This window comes from Haematobia irritans, chromosome 1 (assembly GCF_050003625.1).
Source record: "Haematobia irritans isolate KBUSLIRL chromosome 1, ASM5000362v1, whole genome shotgun sequence".
Classification (NCBI taxonomy): Eukaryota; Metazoa; Arthropoda; class Insecta; order Diptera; family Muscidae; genus Haematobia; species Haematobia irritans.
This window is the reverse complement of record NC_134397.1, coordinates 274,083,240-274,104,551: the sequence shown is the minus strand read 5'-3', so window position 1 is coordinate 274,104,551 and position 21,312 is coordinate 274,083,240. Positions and strand designations below refer to the sequence as shown.

General features: G+C 34.1%; 1 protein-coding gene across 2 annotated transcripts in view; it reads left to right on the top strand.

The window, feature by feature from the left end:
• The window catches only part of htt (huntingtin), a 152,649-nt gene that overhangs the window by 83,206 nt on the left and 48,131 nt on the right, over positions 1-21,312 (top strand). For both annotated transcript variants that reach the window (XM_075294654.1, XM_075294652.1), the window contains 4 exons: positions 4,123-4,296; positions 8,990-9,432; positions 13,249-13,372; positions 18,606-20,087. In XM_075294654.1, the coding sequence (XP_075150769.1) occupies positions 4,123-4,296; positions 8,990-9,432; positions 13,249-13,372; positions 18,606-20,087 (2,223 nt within the window). The remainder of the gene's footprint in view (positions 1-4,122; positions 4,297-8,989; positions 9,433-13,248; positions 13,373-18,605; positions 20,088-21,312) is intronic.

Here is a 21,312-nt window from a genome sequence, read left to right as displayed (position 1 = left end):
AAACACAAACGTTTGAAAAATGCTAATTTTCAACAATTTTTCAAACATTTTTTCAAAGGATTAGGGTAATATTCAAGTTGAGAAATTGTTGAGAAAATCGCGTTCTCAACAAAAAACAGACATTACCCTCAACAGTGAAATTCAACACACTAGCAATAATATCTCAAGTGTTATCCTCAAATTGAAATGCATCGCTACCCAATAATTTGTCAAACAATTTTCGATGCGAGTCAAATTCAAAATTAACATCGTTGCAAATACTTTTCAACCTAAATTTGTATGAATGATATCCCCACTTCAAATTGAAAGTCAAAGCCAAAATTCTATGAATTTTGTATAATTTATTCATTTTTATCAAAATAAAATATATAATAATACACTACACTACATAATACACTACAATACCAATTGATAAATAATAATCTTATTAAACATATCAACAAATAAGAACAAAAAAAAACAAACAACAAAACTTTAAATATCTTAAACATTATTAGTAAACACTTTTGCATTGATAATTCGATTTCCTTCCATTTGGTGTCATAAAACAGCATTAACATTTATTAACATGCGGGCAATTTGAAATTAGGAATGTACTGGACCGCGTGTTAGAATTGATTTCCAGCAGAAGGAATTCACAAAATATCCACTTTAAACTGATAATAGCATATGAATTAAACTGACGATGTGATGCACATTTTCATCCAGAAGTTGTTGATTTCAACAATTTATTGTTTTTAACAATTTTAATTGGTTGCACTTGTAATGTTTCTGGAAACTTTTTCTTGTCGATAAGCCACTCATTTTTCATTGGTCAGCTTCTTAATGTTTGCAAGAATGTAGCATCCAAAGATTTTAGTTTTCTGCAAAGAGATTTAAATTTAGTGACTTCTCTAAAGTGATGATTTAATTTTTCATATTGACGTACCAATTATTATAAACTATTTGAAGCAGTTCCAGTTAATTGTCCACCATTTTTTCATCGGTCAGCTTTTTAATGTTTTCAAAAACTTAGAATCCATAATTTTAGTTTTCTGCAAAGAGATATACATTTAGTGACTTCCTTAAAGTTTTATTTCATTTATTATTTTCACTTACCTATTTTTATAAACTATTTGGTTATTTGTCTAAAATTTTCCATTTTTTTATTTCTTGCAATTGGCCACGAACTTCGTTGCACAAATAAGTATTGAAAACCACATGGTTTTTTCGTTGCATTTTAGGGTAGTGTTTTGTCAAAGTTTTCTCATATTATCTTCAACACCTTTTCAAAGATTTCGTCAACATTTTGGCAAATTGGAAGTAATTCGCAAACAATTTGAAGATATATTGAAGATGAGCTATTTCAAGTCAAGTTGAATTTATGTTGACAATTATATTTACCCTCAAACTGAAAAGTTGTTGCATTTGAAAAACGCTCATCCTGTGTTTATTGGGGTGGGCTCTTGAGTCGATATAGCGATGTCCGTCTGTCTGAACACATTTTTGTAATCAAAGTCAAAGTCACAGTTTTAGTCCAATCGACTTCAAATTTGGCACAAGTATGTGTTTTGGCTCAGAATAGATCCCTATTGATTTTGGAAGAAATCGGTTCAGATTTAGATATAGCTCCCATATATATATTTCGCCCGATATGGACTAATACGGTCCCAGAAGCCAGAGTTTTACCCCAATTTAATTGAAATTTTGCACAGGGAGTAGAATTAGCATTGTAGCTATGCGTACCAAATTTGGTTGAAATCGGTTCAGATTTAGATATAGCTCCCATATATAGCTTTCGCCCGATTTACACTCATATGACCACAGAGGCCAATTTTTTGCTCCGATTTAGTTGAAATTTTGCACAGGGAGTAGAATTAGCATTCTAGCTATGCGTGCCAAATTTGCATGAAATCGGTTCAGATTTAGATATATCTCCCTTATATAGCTTTCGCCCGATTTATACTCATATGACCACAGAGGCCAATTTTTAACTCCGATTTAGTTGAAATTTTTCACAGCTCCCATAAATATGTTTTTCTGATTTCGACAAAAATGGTCAAAATACCAACATTTTCCTTGTAAAATCGAAACTCCTTAGTCGAAAAGTTGTAAAAATTACTCTAATTTTCCTAAACTTCTAATACATATATATCGAGTGATAAATCATAAACTTTTTCGAAGTTTCCTTAAAATTACTTCAGATTTAAACGTTTCCCATATTTTTTTACTAACATTGTGTTCCTCCCTAGTGCATTAGCCGACTTAAATTTTGAGTCTATAGATTTTGTAGAAGTCTATCAAATTCTGTCCAGATCGAGAGATATTTAAATGTATGTATTTGGGACAAACCTTTATATATAGCCCCCAACACATTGGACGGATTTGCTATGGTATCGAAAATTTAGATATACAAAGTGGTGCAGGGTATAATATAGTCGGCCCCGCCCGACTTTAGACTTTCCTTACTTGTTTTTTACTAAAATTGTGTTCCACCCTAGTGCATTAGCCGACTTAAATTTTGAGTCTATAGATTTTATAGAAGTCTATCAAATTCTGTCCAGATCGAGTGATATTTAAATGTATATATTTGGGACAAACCTTTATATATAGCCCCCAACTCATTTGACGGATGTGATATAGTATCGAAAATTTAGATCTACAAAGTGGTGCAGGGTATAATATAGTCGGCCCCGCCCGACTTTAGACTTTCCTTACTTGTTTTCTTTTAATTTAATACAAACGTTTTTAATGATATTTTTATCAAGTTCACAAAATTCTACACTCATCGCTAGACTATTCAAAATAAAATATACTGAATACCACCTTCATAACAATAAAATTCTATATTTGCAAAATATAATTGAGTTTCTTAAGCTTTTGACAGTCCTATCAGAATTTTTGTATGAAAAAATGTCGTCAATTAAACTCAATATTGTTCAACTTGTAAAAAGTACTAAATGAAAACGCCAGAAAGCACCAAGTTAGTGCTTTTTTTGAAAAGGCACTAAAAAGGTAATTTGGTGCGTTTTGGATATCAAATCTAAATCTGTTGCTAAAAGCACCAAATTGGCATCACTGGCCGAATCCAATTATTAAGTGACTAGCTTATTCATTACATATCCATAACATGATAAGCTGTAAAATTAAATAGGGCTCGAATATATCTTTGGGATATTGTTTAATTTTTTTATATTGCAGCGTTATTTCATTATGAAATAAAATCCCAATCTTAAAATTTAAAAAAAGTATCAAGAAAATGAAATAAAGTCCTAAAAATATTAGTTTTTGTTATCTAAACATTTGGGGTCTTATTTTACTTTCTCTTTGGGCTTTATTTCATGGGGCGTTATTTCGTGGAGCCACCAAATATTTCATACCGATTTATGAATATTATATTCTGCATTTAAAAAAATTGAACTGATCACATAGTCGTTTTACATAAAAATATATGAAATTAAACCAATGAGAAAAGTGATCAAATTCAAATACAAACATTGCAAAATTAAATAAAATTTAATTATACTGTACTGAGTGAAGTTCCATTACATTAAATTAAATGATTCTCTGCATCAGTGCTTATTCTAAATCACATTTCAAGCTAAAAAAATATTCGTGCAATATAATAAAATTACTAGTAAATCAGTGTCATGCTCTGTGCATAATTCAAATGGCAGTAAATCTATTCCATTTATACATAAGGACATTTTATCCTCTTGTCTGAATGTATTCTCCATTCATCAATAAGGACATTGAAGAGCATTTTTCTTTTGAACACTAATGAGCTGTGCTTTATTTGAAAGTGCATTCATTGAAAATGATCTGAAATCTATATGGGACCGTTCTCTATATGTGCTAGAGTAATCGCGGAATATAAATAACCAGAAGGATGATGTTTAGTACACACTTTGCAAGTAAGGACCTGAGCAAAATGAGTTGTTTTTTCTTTTTTTACAGTGATATTATCTTGTGATTTCTGTTATGCATTTCAGCTATCCCCCAGACCCTTATACGTAATTCATTTTGTTCATTAATTAGTTTAAATGTGAACTTAAAAACTCATTTCATTTACCTGGCAATTTATTCGTTCATGCTGTTCTAATATTTTGTTTTCTTGTTTTTTTTTTTACTCCTGTAATTTAGCTTCATGCTGGGGAATGGAATCTGCAACAAGTGCAGCATTTGTTCAATGGCGAATTTCTGAATATTTTAATTGTTGAACAATTTGCATTTGTATGCAATCTGTGTGAAGTGGATGAGGAATTTTGTTCGCTATTTCAAGCAACGGTCCTGGCTAACATCAAAGTGCTCAATAAGGTTGGTATCATTTTCCTATTTTGTTTACAATTATTTTTGTTTGTGTGTATTTGTATGCAGAGACGGGTCATTACTGAGTTGGCATCCTTATAGTTCGATTGTCTGTTGGTAGTACGGTTGTTTGGTAAATTGATATTCAATTATAATGATATCGAAAAGATGTCATGACTTCGATTAGACTTAAAAGAACAGTGGGAGAAAAAAGCAAAACAATCATAAAGTCATTTAAGAAAATTATAGAATATTTTTACTTATGTTGAAAATTTTGGTCGGAAATAATAAGTTTCTATATATTGAACATTTTGGCTTAAATCCAAAGAAAAATCCAACTACGAATATAATCGGACAATACATAATTGCTAAATTGATTTCTTATAAAATTACAAGAAAATTATTTTAAGTAAAGGTGAAATATGAAATTTTTGAATTGAATCAATATAAAAATTAATTAAAAAAAAAAGTTCAATTGATAATTAATGTTTAATTAATGATCTAAATATTAGCGAGAAGTCCATCTATATCGTCGTAAAATAAAATTGAAAAAAAATAATTAATTAGAATCTATGTTTCGAAAAGTTTCAAATTAAAGGCATTAAAATGGATCGATTCAATACATCTTACACTAAAAAAAAAGCATACTCGGTTCCAAAGATTTTGTCTTTACTTTAAAAAATTTGGTATTGATTCCGAGCCAAAGAAGCGGAGAATACAAGTAAGGATAATTTTAAGACACAATTCTCTTTTAAATTTAGGTTTTGTGTACTTGCTTCTAGGAAGCAAATTTTAATTTTTCGCTTTCTCAGCTTTTTTTCTTCATATGCTATCAAAGTCCTTTAAAAACGAGTTAACGGCAACTTTATTTTCCAAATTAGGACTCGACTTTCAATAGAAATTATGCTATGTTTGAAGTAAAAAACTTCTTTAAAATAAAGTTTTGAAAAACATGTCCTATATTTGAACGATTTTTTGCTTTGTAGTCAAGATGCAAAAACACAACAAATTTAAAGACAATTTCATTAAATTTAAAGAATTTTTCTGAATTATTAAAGTCGAGTTGACCTTAGCCTATAAATTTTTTCTTTCATGTTAAGATATCCATTTTTAAGTCAAATCACTTAATTATAAGGACAATACTAAGCAAAATTTGCATTCGTATTTTAAAGACATTAAATGTTTGACCTCACGACAATATTTTTTTCAGTGTGGAATCTAATTTACCCAAATATTTGTTTAGTTACTCAAGTATTCATCCTCCATAACCTCCATAACCTATCTTAACCTATGCCAAAATTGGACCAAGCGTATGGACCATTTGAGGCGTAGTTACGATCAACGTTTACGTGGAATAACCTTCAAACATTAAATTATATGGACTGTACTATCGACTCAAAGAGCTCATGACCACCACCACCATAGAATGGTGACGGGGGTATAATAAGTTTGTCATTCCGTTTGTAACACATCGAAATATCGATTTCCGACTATATAAAGTATATATATTCTTGATCAGGGAGAAATTCTAAGACGATATAACGATGTCCGTCTGTCTGTCTGTTGTAATCACGCTACAGCCTTCAATAATGGCGCTATCGTCCTGAAATTTGGCAAAGATTCGTCTTTTGTTTGCAGACAGGTCAAGTTCGAAGATGGGCTATATCGATCCAAGTTTTGATATAGTCCCCATATAAACCGACCTCCCGAATTGGGGTCTTGGGCTCATAAAAACTGTATTTTTTAACCAATTTGCCTGAAATTGGAAATCTGGAGGTATTTTAGGACCATCAAAAAGTGTACCGAAAATGGTGCCTATCGATCCATGGTTTGGTATAGCGCCCATATAGATCGATCTCCCGATTTTACTTCTTGGGCTTCTATAATCCGTAGTTGTAATCCAATTTACCTGACATGTGAACTCTAGAGGTACTCTAGGACCTTAAAGTGGTGTGCCGAAAATGGTGAGTACCGGTCCATGTTTTGATATAGGCACCATATAGACCGATCTCCCGATTTTACTACTTGGTCTTCTAGAATCCGTAATTTTTACTCAATTTGCCTCAAATCGATTATCTAGAGGTATTCTAGGACTTTAAAGTGGTGTGCTAAAAATGGTGAGTATCGGTTCATGATTTGATATAGCCCCCATATAGACAGATCTACCGATGTTACTTCTTGGGCTTCTAGAATCCGTAGTTTTTACCCAATTTGCCTGAAATTGGAGATCTAGAGGTATTCTAGGAAAATAAAGAGATGTGCCGAAAATGGTGAGTTTCGGTCTATATTTTGATATAGCCCCCATATAGACCGATCTCCCGATTTTACTTCTTGGGCTTCTAGAATCCGTAGTTTTTATCCAATTTGCCTGAAATTTGAAATCCAGAGGTAATCTAGGACTTTAAAGTGGTGTGCCGAAAATTGTGACTATCGGTACAGGTTTTGATATAGCCCCCATAAAGACCGATCTCCTGATTTTACTTCTTGGGCTTCTAGAATCTGTAGTCCAATTTGCCTGAAATTGGAAATCTAGAGGTATTCTAGGACCATAAAGGGGCGTGCCGAATGCATTGAGTATCGGTACAGTTTTTGATATAGCCCCCTTATAAACTGGCCCTCCGATTTGGGGCCTAGAGTCTAGAACTACACTTAAATGTGCTGAATACTGTGTGTATCCTTCCATGTTTTGGTATAACCCCCATTACACCGAACTCCCGATTTAACTCCTAGAAATTGTAGGTTTTATCCGATTTGCCACAAATTGTAAATATATTGGCATTTTAGACCCATAAAAAAGTGTATATGATTTAGTTTTATCGGTCCATTTGGTAAGGCCTCCATATAAAGGGTGATACGGTCAAAATTTGGTCAGTATAAACTTGACGTATTTCTTTCAATTTTGCATTTTTAAAAACCTGAACACCCCTCATTTTGAAGGTATGTGTGTGTAGAATGTTGCTCCTATTTTGATTTTGGAATTCACTTTTCAGTTGTCAAAATGCCGTCCAAGCAAGAAGAGCAGCGTATCAAAATTTTGCTCGCGCATCGCGAAAATCTGAGCTACTCGCACGCAAAGCTGGCAAAATCGCTAAAAGTTGCCAAATCAACCATTACAAATGTAATTAAAGTGTTTGGGAAACGTTTGTCGACAGCCAGGAAGTCTGGATGGGGGGGAAATCGAAAACCGGAAGCCGCTGAGACGACAAAGAGAGTTGCAGGTAGTTTCAAGCGAAACCCTAACCTCTCTCTCCGAGATACCGCAAATAAGCTGGGTGTATCGTCTACAACCGTGCATCGAGCCAAAAAACGAGCCGGACTATCGACTTACAAGAAGATAGTGACTCCAAATCGCGATGATAAACAAAATACGACGGCCAAAGCGCGATCCCGGAGGATATACACGACGATGCTGACGAAGTTTGACTGCGTGGTAATGGACGACGAAACCTACGTCAAAGCCGACTACAAGCAGCTTCCGGGACAGGAGTTTTATACTGCAAAAGGAAGGGGAAACGTAGCAGATATTTTCAAGCACATAAAACTGTCAAAGTTCGCAAAGAAATATCTGGTTTGGCAAGCCATCTGTACCTGTGGCTTGAAAAGCCGCATTTTCATAGCTTCCGGGACTGTCAACCAAGAAATTTACGTGAAAGAGTGTTTGAATAAACGTCTGCTGCCTTTCCGTGTTTTGGCCGGATTTGGCATCTTGCCATTACGGTAAAAAGGCCATGGAGTGGTACGCCTCCAACAACGTGCAGGTAGTTACCAAGGACAAGAACCCTCCCAACACGCCAGAGCTCCGCTCAATTGAGAAATACTTGGCTATTGTCAAGCGGAACCTAAAGAAGACCAAAAACACTGCTAAGGACGAGCAGCAGTTCAAGGCAAACTGGCTTTCTGCGGTGAAGAAGGTGGACAAGGTGGCTGTACAAAATCTGATGACAGGTGTCTGATGACAGGTGTCTGATGGCAGGTGTCAAGCGTGAGGCCCGGCAATTCGGATTTGGAAAAACGAAAGCCTAGCTTAATATTTTTCCTGAATTTTATACTAATTGAACTTTAAAAAGAAATTTAATTTGATTTTTTAAATAAACGATTTCACCGATTTACACGCGTTTCCCCTTGACCAAATTTTGACCGTATCACCCTTTAGACCGATTTCACTTATTGAGGGTATAGAAGGTGCACTGATCATGAAAATTGGGTATTTAAGATTCGGCCCGGCCGAACTTACTACTGTATATACTTGTTTTCTGAATTTTATTTGGTTTTTTTCTTAATTGTTCTATAGCTCTTTAAAAATCACCTCTTCAATGGAAACTATAGGTTAGGTATAATGGCAGCCCGATATTTTAAGCTCACTTACACTATTCAGTCCATTGTGATACCACAGTGGTGAACTATACTGGATTGAAACTACTGAAGTTTAGGCTGTAGTATCGTATTTGACATCGATTGTCAAAGGGTTAACGCAAGTATTTAGTGTAAATAATTAACAGATTTTCCTACAATTTTATTTTCAAATCCTTCTCTATGCCACAGCAGTACTAAGTTATGTTAAGATTAATAAAAATATCAAATATTCAAGATGCATCCTCCAGTTTTAATCATCTGCATACAAATATTGTTATCCTCTTCTTTATCCAAATAGTCATGCATAAAATAATGTCTATTTGTATCTTTGTATCCTTCAATTGTCCAGCATTCAATCGTATATCTTCTTCGCTTGGTTGAGAATCTTTGCAAGAAAAGTGACGAGTGTTCCATATTACGCTTTGCTAAATTCTTGCAAATTTTAAATAAGCTTCACAGTTACATGATGTCTCCATGGCAATCATACCAGTCGCCTTCGACAAACAAACGGCCACTTCAATTGCAAATTGAGCGTTTAGCTCGACATTTGATCGTTAATTCATCGGATGCTTACGATAAAAATGCCATTTACGATACATTTGTCCATTTAATCGAAGAAGAAATTGAAGAGCAACGATTGCAACAACAACAACATCAGGCAAATCAGTCTCAATCTTCGATGGCCACCACCAAGGAAGGAATTATGGCATCACCAGGACTAGCTATGTCAGCATCATCAACATTCTCATCATCCCCGTACTTCAACTCAAGAGAGCATTTGCAATTTATGATGTAAGTCAATTACACTTTGATTTCATTTCTATTTAGTCAATGTGAATCCCCCCATTTCTTTGTACAGTATCGAGCGAATTTATGGGAATGGCATATTTTTTGTAATATAGTACGAGTATAATTTAAATGTAGACTGTGTATTTTCAACGTAAACATAACGGGGCCGAAACAGAAATATCGAACTTTTGAACTTGTTTTAAATTTGGAACAGTGAACTTTTGAATTTTTACAAAATTTGGAAAACGTCGACTTCTAGAATTTTCAAAATTTCGGAAAGTCGTACGCCAATTTTCACGTTATGTATATTACAGGTCGAATGGAGTACGAAAGCGTGCACTCGTTGAAGCGAATAAATGATAAAGCTTGATACTTATCTTTTTTAAAGGTAAAAAACGCTTCAAAAATAAGCTAACACTTATTTTGAGGAGTTTGCATCTTCGGTTTAATTGTTTTTAAGTCAGTTAAAAATGGTGATGAAATTTTCAAAATTTTTACTTAAAAATTTATTTCAAACTATTGGTTAACTTTTAACTAAAAATTTATTTGATTTTGCAATCAACATCAATTAAATTTTTAATTGAATTAATTAAAAATTTTATTGAAATTTTCTAATGAAATCAATTATTTTTTTCGTCAAGCATTTTTTATGCCCAATTAAAACTGTGATTTATACTATCATTTTCGTGATTGAAGACATTTCAATTAAAAAATTAATTTGTGAATAAAAAAAATTTGTTGTGTGTACTTTAGTTACATTTACTAAAAAGGGGGAAAATTCACACAAATGAAGTATAAAGCTTTCCTAAATTCGTATTTCCTACAAAAAAAGTCCGAATTTTTTAAAAGTTGTATAATTTAACACAAATGCGTACATCTTGAACTTCGCAAGGCGCTAATGACATTCTAGCAATTTTTAAAATAATTTCCTTCAAACTAAAAAAATTTCTTCTTCAAGTGGAAAAATATAACATTTTCTTGAATTTCTCGAAAACTATTTACTATGTCGGCGTGACAGCGGCGTTTGTAATAAAGGGTGATTAAAATTTCAAGGGCCGATTGATTTTGAATAAAACACAAACTATTTAGGAAATTATTGTAATTTTATTTTATTATGATATATTGGTATTACTCAATTATGTATGGAACAAAATATCGGGCAAGTGGGCGCCGCGACCTCGGTGGCACACCTTCATCCGATGGTCCAAATTTTCGATGACGCTGACGCATAATGGAGGTTATATGCCGTTAATGTGCCGAATTATCTCATCCTTTACACGCAAAGAAAAAAAAAACGTTTGGAAAACGTGTACCGAAAACGTTTTTCTTTTGTTAGAGTTTTTTGAATTGCTTCGAAAATTTTAAACTTTTATCACCAAAAAAATTCGTTTGTTGTTTTGAAATAACAACGCAGTCCATTTCGTTTATATCAAACACTGTTCTTTTCTGACTTTAGGTCTTTAATAAGACACATTTTACAGTTCAAAATTTAATATAGTACAATGTAATGTTGAACATTTTTTCGGAATCTTCCGAATATATCTGGAATATATGTAAAAAAAAACTAAAGCAAAAAAAAACTTTGGCCGAAGCAGGGATCGAACCTACGACCCTTGGCATGAGAGTCGGACGTAGCTACCACTGCTCCACGGTGCCAAACTAAATGTTTGTTTCTGTTAAATAAACTTTGTTTATTCGGTTCGTGGGCGCCGCAAGCTATGCTATATAAATATAACTTATATTGATATTTATCTATTGATGACCATAACAGGTACATAGCTCAGTGGTTAGTGTGTTAGCTTACAATGTGCATGGTCCGCGGTTCGATTCTCCGTCCAGGCGAAAGGTAAAAAAAATTTTAAAAATTTATAAAATCGTGTAATTTCTTCTACATTGTTGGTATTACAGGAAAAGGTGTTAAGAACTAAAAATCCTCGTGGATGTGAGAAAGATGTGAGGGACAATGCAATTAGCAAGAAAATAATGTTTTTGTTTTTTGAGCTAGTCTTTATGAAATTGTTTTTACATCCTGGAAAAGAATAAACGTTTATCACAAAAAGTATATACTTTTCTTCCAAATACACTTCCTTACAGCGAAAAGCAAATGAGAAACGAACTTTGTTTGTCTAAAATTTCGTTTGGGAGGAAAGAATTATTTTTTTGCGTGTAGTTCTTGAATTGTTGCTGGCTTATCGACGTACACCTTTTCATTCAAATAACCCCAAAGAAAAAAGTCCAACGGTGTCATCATCACGGCCATTGAATTTGTTGCGCAAAAGAGCCATTGTTTCGTTAGCTGTGTGGCAAGTGACACCGTCCTGCTGAAACCACATATCGTCCACATCCATATCTTCCAATTCGGGCCATAAAAAGTTCGTTATCATCTCACGATAGCGAACACCATTCACAGTAACTGCCTGACCGGCCTCACTTTGGAAATAATACGGCGCGATGATGCCGCCAGCCCATAAACCGCACCAAACAGTCACTCTTTGTGGGTGCATTGGTTTTTCGACAATCACTCTTGGATTCTCATTCGCCCAAATGCGGCAATTCTGTTTATTGACGAATGTGCCTCATCACTGAAGATGATTTTCTTCGAAAATTTATCACCCACTGTTGCCATTTCTTGGAACCATTTAACACGTTGTTGGATTGTGTATCTCTCCATGGTTCAAATTGAGTAAGTCTGAAATAGAGAAATGTCAAATAAAATTCGGAAAAAAGTGTCGTTTAGGTGTGGTTCACATTCAACATCGGCCCTTATAATTTAACCACCCTTTACATTTAGTCAAAATTTTATAAAATTAACCAATAGTTTCCTCCCTGGAGGATTCTTAGCTTTTTGAGCGCATAAAGACCTTTGTCGCAAAAAGATAACGAATCTTCGATAAATGGGATCCTATTTTTAAATTTATAGAGCTCAGATTTAAAGCTAAATAGCTCCCAAAAATATTTTAAAAAAGCAGCATTATTGGCTCGGATGGAATACCAAAATCTTCGAATTCAAGTAAACTTTTTTTGTGAGTGTATGTCGTAAAAGATCTGAAAGGTCTACAGTTCTAAATGAATTTGTCTGTTGACGATCCCTCTAATCCTAAGTAGCCCAGAAGCTAGCGGGTTAGGTTCCCCCGGATGTACCTTTTCTAACATGTTACACTGAAGTGTCAACCGCTGGTCAAGGAGGTGGACCTACGGGGTCACTGCGGTGATGTTACTCGATATACTTAAGATCTCCCATTGTCACAATTTCAAATTTATCGATACTGACTGTAGGCCTTTTCCGTAAAAGAAATTGTATTTATTGTGTATTTTTGTATTTACGTATCCTTTTATGCTGTTTTCCTGCTAGCCCATATATTTGTGCATGAGTGTTCGTGTGCTCCTATTCACGAGTTCGCCCTTCCACCTATTACTGTGTGTGTGTGTGTGCGTCTCAAATATCTTTGTATTCACTGGCTATTCTGTTGGAGGTTGTATATTCTCTTGAAGCCCTTAAGTTTAGTTAGCATGCATTTTTGTATCACTGGATGGTATCGATGGAAGCTTTTTTTTCTAAGTTTGTTCAAGAGATTCACTTTATTTTTATTATTTTTGTTGTTGTACTTGCTTTATGTTGTAGTGTTATAATTTTAAATTTAGAATTGCATGCTTCCCCTGATGGGTGGTACGGCAGATAAAAGGATAAATGGATGGATGTATAACATCCATCGACAAATATTTCTACTTTCTTGCGTTTTCGTTTGTCTTCTATTCCTTTGTTTCTCCTCTTGTCTGAGATTTTACATTTAATGTTCTTGTCTCTTCTCTTTGTTACAGCTTAAATGACTTGGAAAATTCTTGTGAACTAAACGATGACGATGATGCTGGCGGTGGTGGTGGTGGTAATACTCCACTGGGAAGTGGTTCCAATATTGTTGATGAGAAATGGATATTTAATCAGGTAAGCAAAATGATGGTTAAGACAGAAAATCTCCTTGGCAAACAGATATAACAAAAACATTTGAGTTAAAATCGAATTTGCTAAATGAGATCTTGTCGGTCGTCCTTAAACAATTGTATCCAATCAATTAACTTCATTATGATAAATCAGCAATAATGTTGGAAAGCCCACTTCATATTTACTACGAAATGGTCGAAGAGATTTTGTTGGTAATATGTAATGAATTCGGTTTTCTAAATATTGATTGTATATATGAATTATATGTTTGACTTTGTGGGGTTGATTAAATAATCAAAATAAGTCATGACCTTGTTCCTTGATAGTGAATGGATGAGATGACGAAAACAATGTAATAGACCTAAATCGAAATAGATTTTCTTTATTTTTTGTTAATTGTATTTTCCTTATACATACACTGAAAAAAATATTGTCGTGAGGTCAAAGATTTCATGTCTTTAAAATACGATGCAAATTTAGCTTAGCATAAAAGACGCATTTCTCTAATATACAGTTTTTTTCCTTGTCCAAATGTCGATAAACTTTTCAATGAAGTCGTATTGTCCTTATAATTAAGCGATTTCACTTAAAAATGGGTATCATAACATAGAAGAAAAAAAGTTTTGGTCAACTTGACTTTAATAATTCAGAAAAATTCTCTAAATTTAATGAAATTGTCTTTAAATTTGTTATCTTTTTGCATCTTGACCACAAAGACAAAATCGTTCAAATATAGGACATATTTTTCACGCTTTATTTTAAAGACGTTTTGTACTTGAAACATAGCATAAATTCTAATAGAAGTCGAGTCTTAATTTGGAAAATAAAGTTGTCGTTAACACGTGTTTAAAGGTCTTTGATAGCATATGAAGAAAAAACAAGTAAGGAAAGTCTAAAGTCGGGCGGGGCCGACTATTTTATACCCTTCACCACTTTGTAGGTCCACATTTTCGATACCATATCAAATCCGTCTAATGTGTTGGATGCTATATGAATCCATACACATATATTCTGTATATCTGAGAAGATTTGTACAGAGTTCTGCAATACTTATAGATTTTACATTTAAGTCGGCTAATGCGCTGAGGTGGAACACAATGTTAGTACAAAAATATAGGAAACATTTAAATATGAACCAATTTTGAGCAACTTCGCAAAAGTGTATTTATGATTTATCGGTCGATAGATGTGTAATAGAGTAGTAGGAAAATTTGAGTCATTTTGATTAGGTTTCGACTTAGCAGTGGCGATTTGATAAGGAAAATGTAGGTATTTCGGCCAGTTTTGCCTAAATAGGAAAAACATATATATGGAATCTAAATCGAAATCTGAACCGATTGCAATCAAATTTCACATGCATAGTTAATATGTTGAATCTACTCCCTGTGCAAAATTTCACGTAAATCGAATAACAACTTTTACCTCTTTGGTCATATGACGGAAAATCGGGCGAAAGATATATATGGGAGCTATATGCATATGCAGAACCTTAATTCTACTGCCTGTGCAAAGTTTCAAGTTCAACCCTACTTCCTCTGCAAGATTTCACGTAAATCAGAGTAGCACTTTTGCCTCTGTGGGCATATTAGTCCAAATCGGGCGAATGATATATATATGGGAGCTATATCTAAATCTGAACCGACTTCAACTAAATTTGGCACAATTAACGATACTATAAAACGTACTCCTTGTGCAAAATTTCAAGCAACTCTGGGCAAAACTCTGGCTTTTGAGGCCATATAAATCCAAATCGGACGAAAGATATATATGGGAGCTATATTTAAATCGGAACCGATTTTAACCAAATTAAGCACACTTAACGATACTATTAAACGTACTTGTTGTGCAAAATTTGAAGAAATTAAGGCAAAACTCTGGCTTTTGGGGCCATATAAGTCCAAATCGGCTATATCTAAATCTGAACCGATTTCAACAAAATTTGGCACAATTAACGATACTATTAAACGTACTCCTTGTACAAAATTTTAATCAAATCAGGGCAAAACTCTGGCTTTTGAAGCCATATAAGTCAAAATCGGACGAAAGATATATATCGGAGCTATATCTAAATCTGAACCGATTTCAACTAAATTTGTCACAATTAACGATACTATTAAAAAAACGTACTCGTTGTGCAAAATTTGAAGCAAATCAGGGCAAAACTCTCGCTTTTAGGGTAATATAAGTCCAAATCGGACGAAAGATATATATGGGAGCTATATATAAATCTGAACCGATTTAGCTGATATTTGGCAGTTTTGACGGGACTGACAAAACATTCAGATGTACAAAATTTGAAGAACGTCGGTTCATAAATACGTGAATTATGATCAAATTGGTGATAACTATATATGGCAGCTATATCTAAATCTGAACCGATTTTTTCCAAAATCAATAGCGATTGTCTTCTGCCCGAAGAAAGACGTTATGTCAAATTTGAGGACGATCGGACTTAAACTGCGACTTGTACTTTGTGCATAAAATTACATATACAGACAGACGGACGGACGGACTGACAGACAGACAGACGGACATCGCTAAATCGACTCAGAATTTAATTCTAAGCCGATCGGTATAGTAAAAGTTGGTCTATGACAATTATTTCTTGGCGTTACATACAAATGCACAAACTTATTATACCCCGTACCACAGTAGTGGTGAACAGAGATGGTCTGTATCAAACATTTTAAGGTTTGCGACTGTCGCAAAGTTGTAAACGTCACATACACGTCGTAAATGTAGAAAAAGTAGCAAACGTCGCAAACCAAATACTTCAGACCCTTCAGATAGGCAGCGAATGATATCCAAGATGATGATATATGCGAAGAAGTTTCAATTCTCAGGAATGTTCATAAAAATATTAACGAGTTTAAAAAACTTGAGAATATATGTTAGTTATTTCAATTGGAAACTCGAAGCCAAAATTACTATAAACTACTCGATGGTGCAGTAAACGTGACGGTCGATACTCGCTCATAGTTAACCTTTCACAAATTACTGCAGAAACTGGAAGGAAGGAAAACTACTTAAGTCGTATATTAGTGAATTGCTGTTCAGAGAAAATTTTATAAAATCACTTTTTGGCTTAGTAGAGCCAATTTCCATACTAATTAAACATAAACATTAACACTAAACTGCAATATTCCATCGCTATAACTTGACAAGGAACATTCTGTGATATAGTATTAAGTTTAGACTTGACTCCCTCATATTGTGCAATTATTTATATTATTAGTGTCGTGTTGTCCAGTTTTATAGTAATATAATGTAATCAGAATCAAAATCCAAAATAAATACACTCTCCTGACGAAGCTGAAAACCCATACCAGCGAAACGTCGAGAAAAAATAAAATGAAAACACATCGTTTTATTTACTAAAAATTAGAAACTACTGACCAAAAAGCCTATTAGAAAAAAACCCAAAACTAAAACATTTTCAAAATTGTAGCTAGTCATTCGTTGATGCAGCTAAAGCTTGGACCACGAAAACCAAGAATAGTTTGAAGTTGTGAATGAGAGATGTAAATCTAGTAGAGTTTTGAATAAATACAATATAAAACATTTTTTGCATACCTTTTATCGGGGAGCTTAACTAACTTAAATTAAAAAATATTCACAATTTCTTTAATTGTAAATTAGGTTTTCTACACTAGGTTTACGACTTTTGCGACATACGTATTACACCGTCGTAAACGTATGTCGCAAAAGTCACAGTTTGCGACAGGCCAACCCTGGTGGTGAAGGGTATAAAAACTGAAAAAGCGAAAGATTAAAATTTGCTTCCTATGTTAGAAGCAAGTACACAAAACCCAAATTTAAAACAAAATGTGTCTTAAAAGTATCCTTACTTGTACTCTCCGTTTCTTTGGCTCGGAATCAATACCAAAATTTTTAAAGTAAAGAAAAAATCTTTAGAACCTGGCATGCTTTTATTTCATTGTATATATTTCTCACTTCAACATGATTTATTTAGTTTTTAGCTCTTGTTTTTGTAATAAAAATAAGGTAGAAGTAAATATTTGATTTCATAAAATTTACCTTTCGCCCAGAGATAGAGAGAGAGAAGAGATACGAACCATACAATTTGTACACTGAAAAAAATTATGCGACCTAAATTTCAATCAAAATATAGAAATTTTAATTAAAAGAAAGTTCACAATCTCTAGTTTAGGTGAGTATGGAATGTCTAAAGTAGGGGTCTATTGTACCCTGCACCAATTTGTAGATCTACATTTTCGATACCGTCTTGATATTTATTGGGCCCTATACATTAAAAAAAGGATTTTGGGGCTTCTTTAAAATAAAGACATTTTTAGGGATTTAAATGGGAATGCAGATCATTTATGGAATTTTCATTCTCTTATCCAATCCAAATTATAACATATATTTCAAACTAATAAATCTTTTTTTAATTCCAAAAAAAAAAAAAAAACTATAAACCAAAAATACAAAATATTCAAAATATGTCTTAGCCTATATGTGAAACGTTGTTATCTAAAATCTAAGATTCAATAGTTAAGTTAAATTCCAATTTCTTTAAATCAAAAATATTTTACTTTAAGGAAAACTTGCCTTACTTCGAAGACATACGACGGAGTGACACAAATTTCTAAATTTTGTGTTTTAATTTCAAAAATACAAAAAAGCTAAGATTATAAACTTTCTTTTCAATAAAATTTAAGTATTTTTAAGAAGGATTTCTTTAGTATTGCGTAAATTGCGCATCCTAACAGTTAAGGTGCGTAATCCTAGGTATTGTGGCAGCCAGATATTTTCAGGATCACTTGGACTATTCAGTCCATTGTGATACCATAGTGGTGGACTTCTCACTGAGTGCTGCCCCATTTTATGTTAAGCTCAATTACAAGGGACCTACTTTTTACAGTCGAGTCCGAAAGGCGTTCCACATTGCGGGTGAAACCACGTAGAGAAGCTTTTTAACACTCAGAAATGTCACCAGCATTACTGAGGTGGGATAAAAACTTTTTGGTGTTTGGTCGAAACTGGGATTGAACCCTTGACAAATATAGTTTCTCATATGCTTTTCGCTGTAAGGAAGTTTGTTTGGAAGAAAAGTACATACTTTTTGTGATAAACTTTGATTCTTTTACAGGATGTGAATGCAGGATGCAATTTTGAAATATCACGAATAATCGTGGAATCCCCTACTTACGTACTTATGTTGACAGTGAAAATGCCACTCATGATGTTTGTATTGTTCTTACTTCCATTACAGTTAATTAAATTCTCGTCACAAAACACCAATGATGATCCCCAACAAATAGTGAAAATCCTTCTGGAGATACAATCGGAAAATAAGCTACAAAAGATATTCAACACGGCCAACTTTGATGCTTTGCGTATTTTAAAGCACACCATTTCCCATTCGCTGCAGGCAATGTTGCAAACATTTCGCAATAATTGCATCCAATATAATCCGCACATTCACTACATGCGACCGAATCCATTAGCACGCGTTTCCCTTGCCCAGCTTATGACACGTATACGCGAGCAAGTTGCAGAGGGTTGGAGCAACATGGCAATAGCAGCCGACGATGCTGCTACCAAAGATCCCAACAAAACATCCGGCACATTGCCATCAACACTGAGTGATGATGACACAGGGAAGAACAGTCGTGACTGTGGTAGTGGTAGTAGTGGTGGCCACCATTGTCATCAGGTCATACATTTGTGTGAGGCTGTAATCGTATTAATGGAAAACATTAAACAAATTGAGGTGACGGCCCTAATTTACATCGAATCGAAATTCATTGATAAATTCTTAAGCGAACACTTGTTGCGGCCGGAGCATGTAACAAGCCTCGTTCGCTTCATTGGCCACTGTTGCCAATGGCTTTTGGCGGCCTTGCACCGCAGTGATCGACGAGAACGAGGAGGAGGAGGAGCAACAAGAGGAAAACTGAATAATCTCCGACGGCAGTGGTGTGACCACGAACAAAGGAACTCGGTGACGGTTGTGCTCCGCTGCATTGATATATTGTTGCATCAGAAATTCATTTGGAATGCTCTCAACCAACAACAGATGACATTAGCAACTAAAGCAACACCACCACCAGCAACGGTGCCTGAAGGGGGAAATGTTGGTGGCACAGACCAACCTCCTACTTCGCCTGCTCCTTCGTCACTTGGGCCTGATGCATGTGCACCACTGACAAAGTGTGAACTAAATACAATTATTTGCTCTCTCCTGGAAGTTGTTAGTTTGGCAGGCACTTTGTTATTGGAGAATACCCTCTTCTATAAGAAATATAAAAATGCTTTGAGGTCGTCCTCCGCCTCCACGACAGCCACATTCTGTGGGACAACCACATCGAATTCTTCGATTACAACAGCATCCCAACAATACCAAAGCAGTATACTCCATCCACAGCAAACGGAGGATGACATGAGGAACTTTGAAAACATTGGCTGGCTAACAGCAAAATACAATCCCAAAGCTATTTTTCTGGGAAAATTAATTGAAACGAAAATTGGCAACTATGATAAAGGCATTTGTTTTGGGGAATACTACAACTGTTCTTCCTCCAGTACAATGAATAGCAATGGAGCTGCTTCTTCTTTTTCGGCTACAGTGCTTCCTTCTTCTTTGGCCTCAATATCTACAGGATCTCTATGTGGCAACGGTAGTGGGGCCTGCAACAGCATTGATGGCCAGGACCTCAAAGGCATAAATAATCAGTTTGATTTCATTTCATTGGTAAGTTTTAAATACACGTAGTACAAATCCGTAACTATTCTCTATTTATTATCGTAGGGCGTAACTGCCGTTTGCTTTTTTGTTCCCCCCTGTTTGTTGCTGGTCAGTAATTTAAGTAATTTAATATCTGTTTTTGCAATTTGGCTTTGCTTTTCCACTGGCTGGTTACATTTAATTAAATGTTACAAAATCTTAATCAGAAAATTGAGATAAGCTTTGAGTTTTTTGGAAGAAGCCAAAGATACAAAATGTTTATTACGAAATATCTTCAAAAGATTTTAGGCTTAAGAGCAAGTGATTGATGGTGAATTAGAATGATTAAAAGGAAAGGATTGATAATTTTTTCTGAAAGACTTTCTTGCAATATTTTTTTTTTGTAAAATTCATAGAAAATAAATCTTTTTGGCAATTTATATGGATAAAATGGTTATTTAATTAATCAAAATATTTATTTTTGCCCTACCACGCATAAAAGACTTTCCCCAGAAATTGTTTAATTAATTTAAATTTGATGTTGTTTGTGTGGATCGTCCTTTACATTTGCCATTTTATACATGACCTCGAGGATAAGGTTACTTTTTATTCAGTTTAAATTGATATAGAATATAAGTATCTGCCTAAAAGTATGCAACGAGTTAGGGATGTTCGTAATTGTTAGTAAAGCAATGAGAGTTACATTTTAATACCATGGTTAGGTTAGGTTATATGGCAGCCCGATGTATCAGGCTCACTTAGACTACCCAGCAAACAAATTTGGAAGTTCTTCTCAAGGCACAACTTTAAAAGAACTTCCAAAAATGCTCTCCCAAAGATGTTCTTTAGTTTAACTGCACAGGAAGTTCATTTGAGTCAATTTTTTTATAACCCGCTTTTTTCGTATTTTATTTGTTTCGAATAGATTAAAAACATATTAATAAAATGGTACAAATTATTTAAATTTAGCCCAAAAAAATGTTAAATCCTTTCTAAAAAAATTGAGAATTTTTGAAAATATTTGATAACAAACGTTCCAGACAAGCGTTATAATGCATTAAAAATCAAAAAAAAATTTAAAAAATTTTTTATTTGTCAAAATATCACAAAAATTCTTAATTCACATCCAAAACACTGAATTCACCTCACACCTCAAGAAGTGATGCAAATTCAGTGCAGCGGCTGTTGAAATGTTGGACATCCGTCCTATGACAAGCCCATGTTCAATTCATCGCTTCTGCGTCAATTTGGC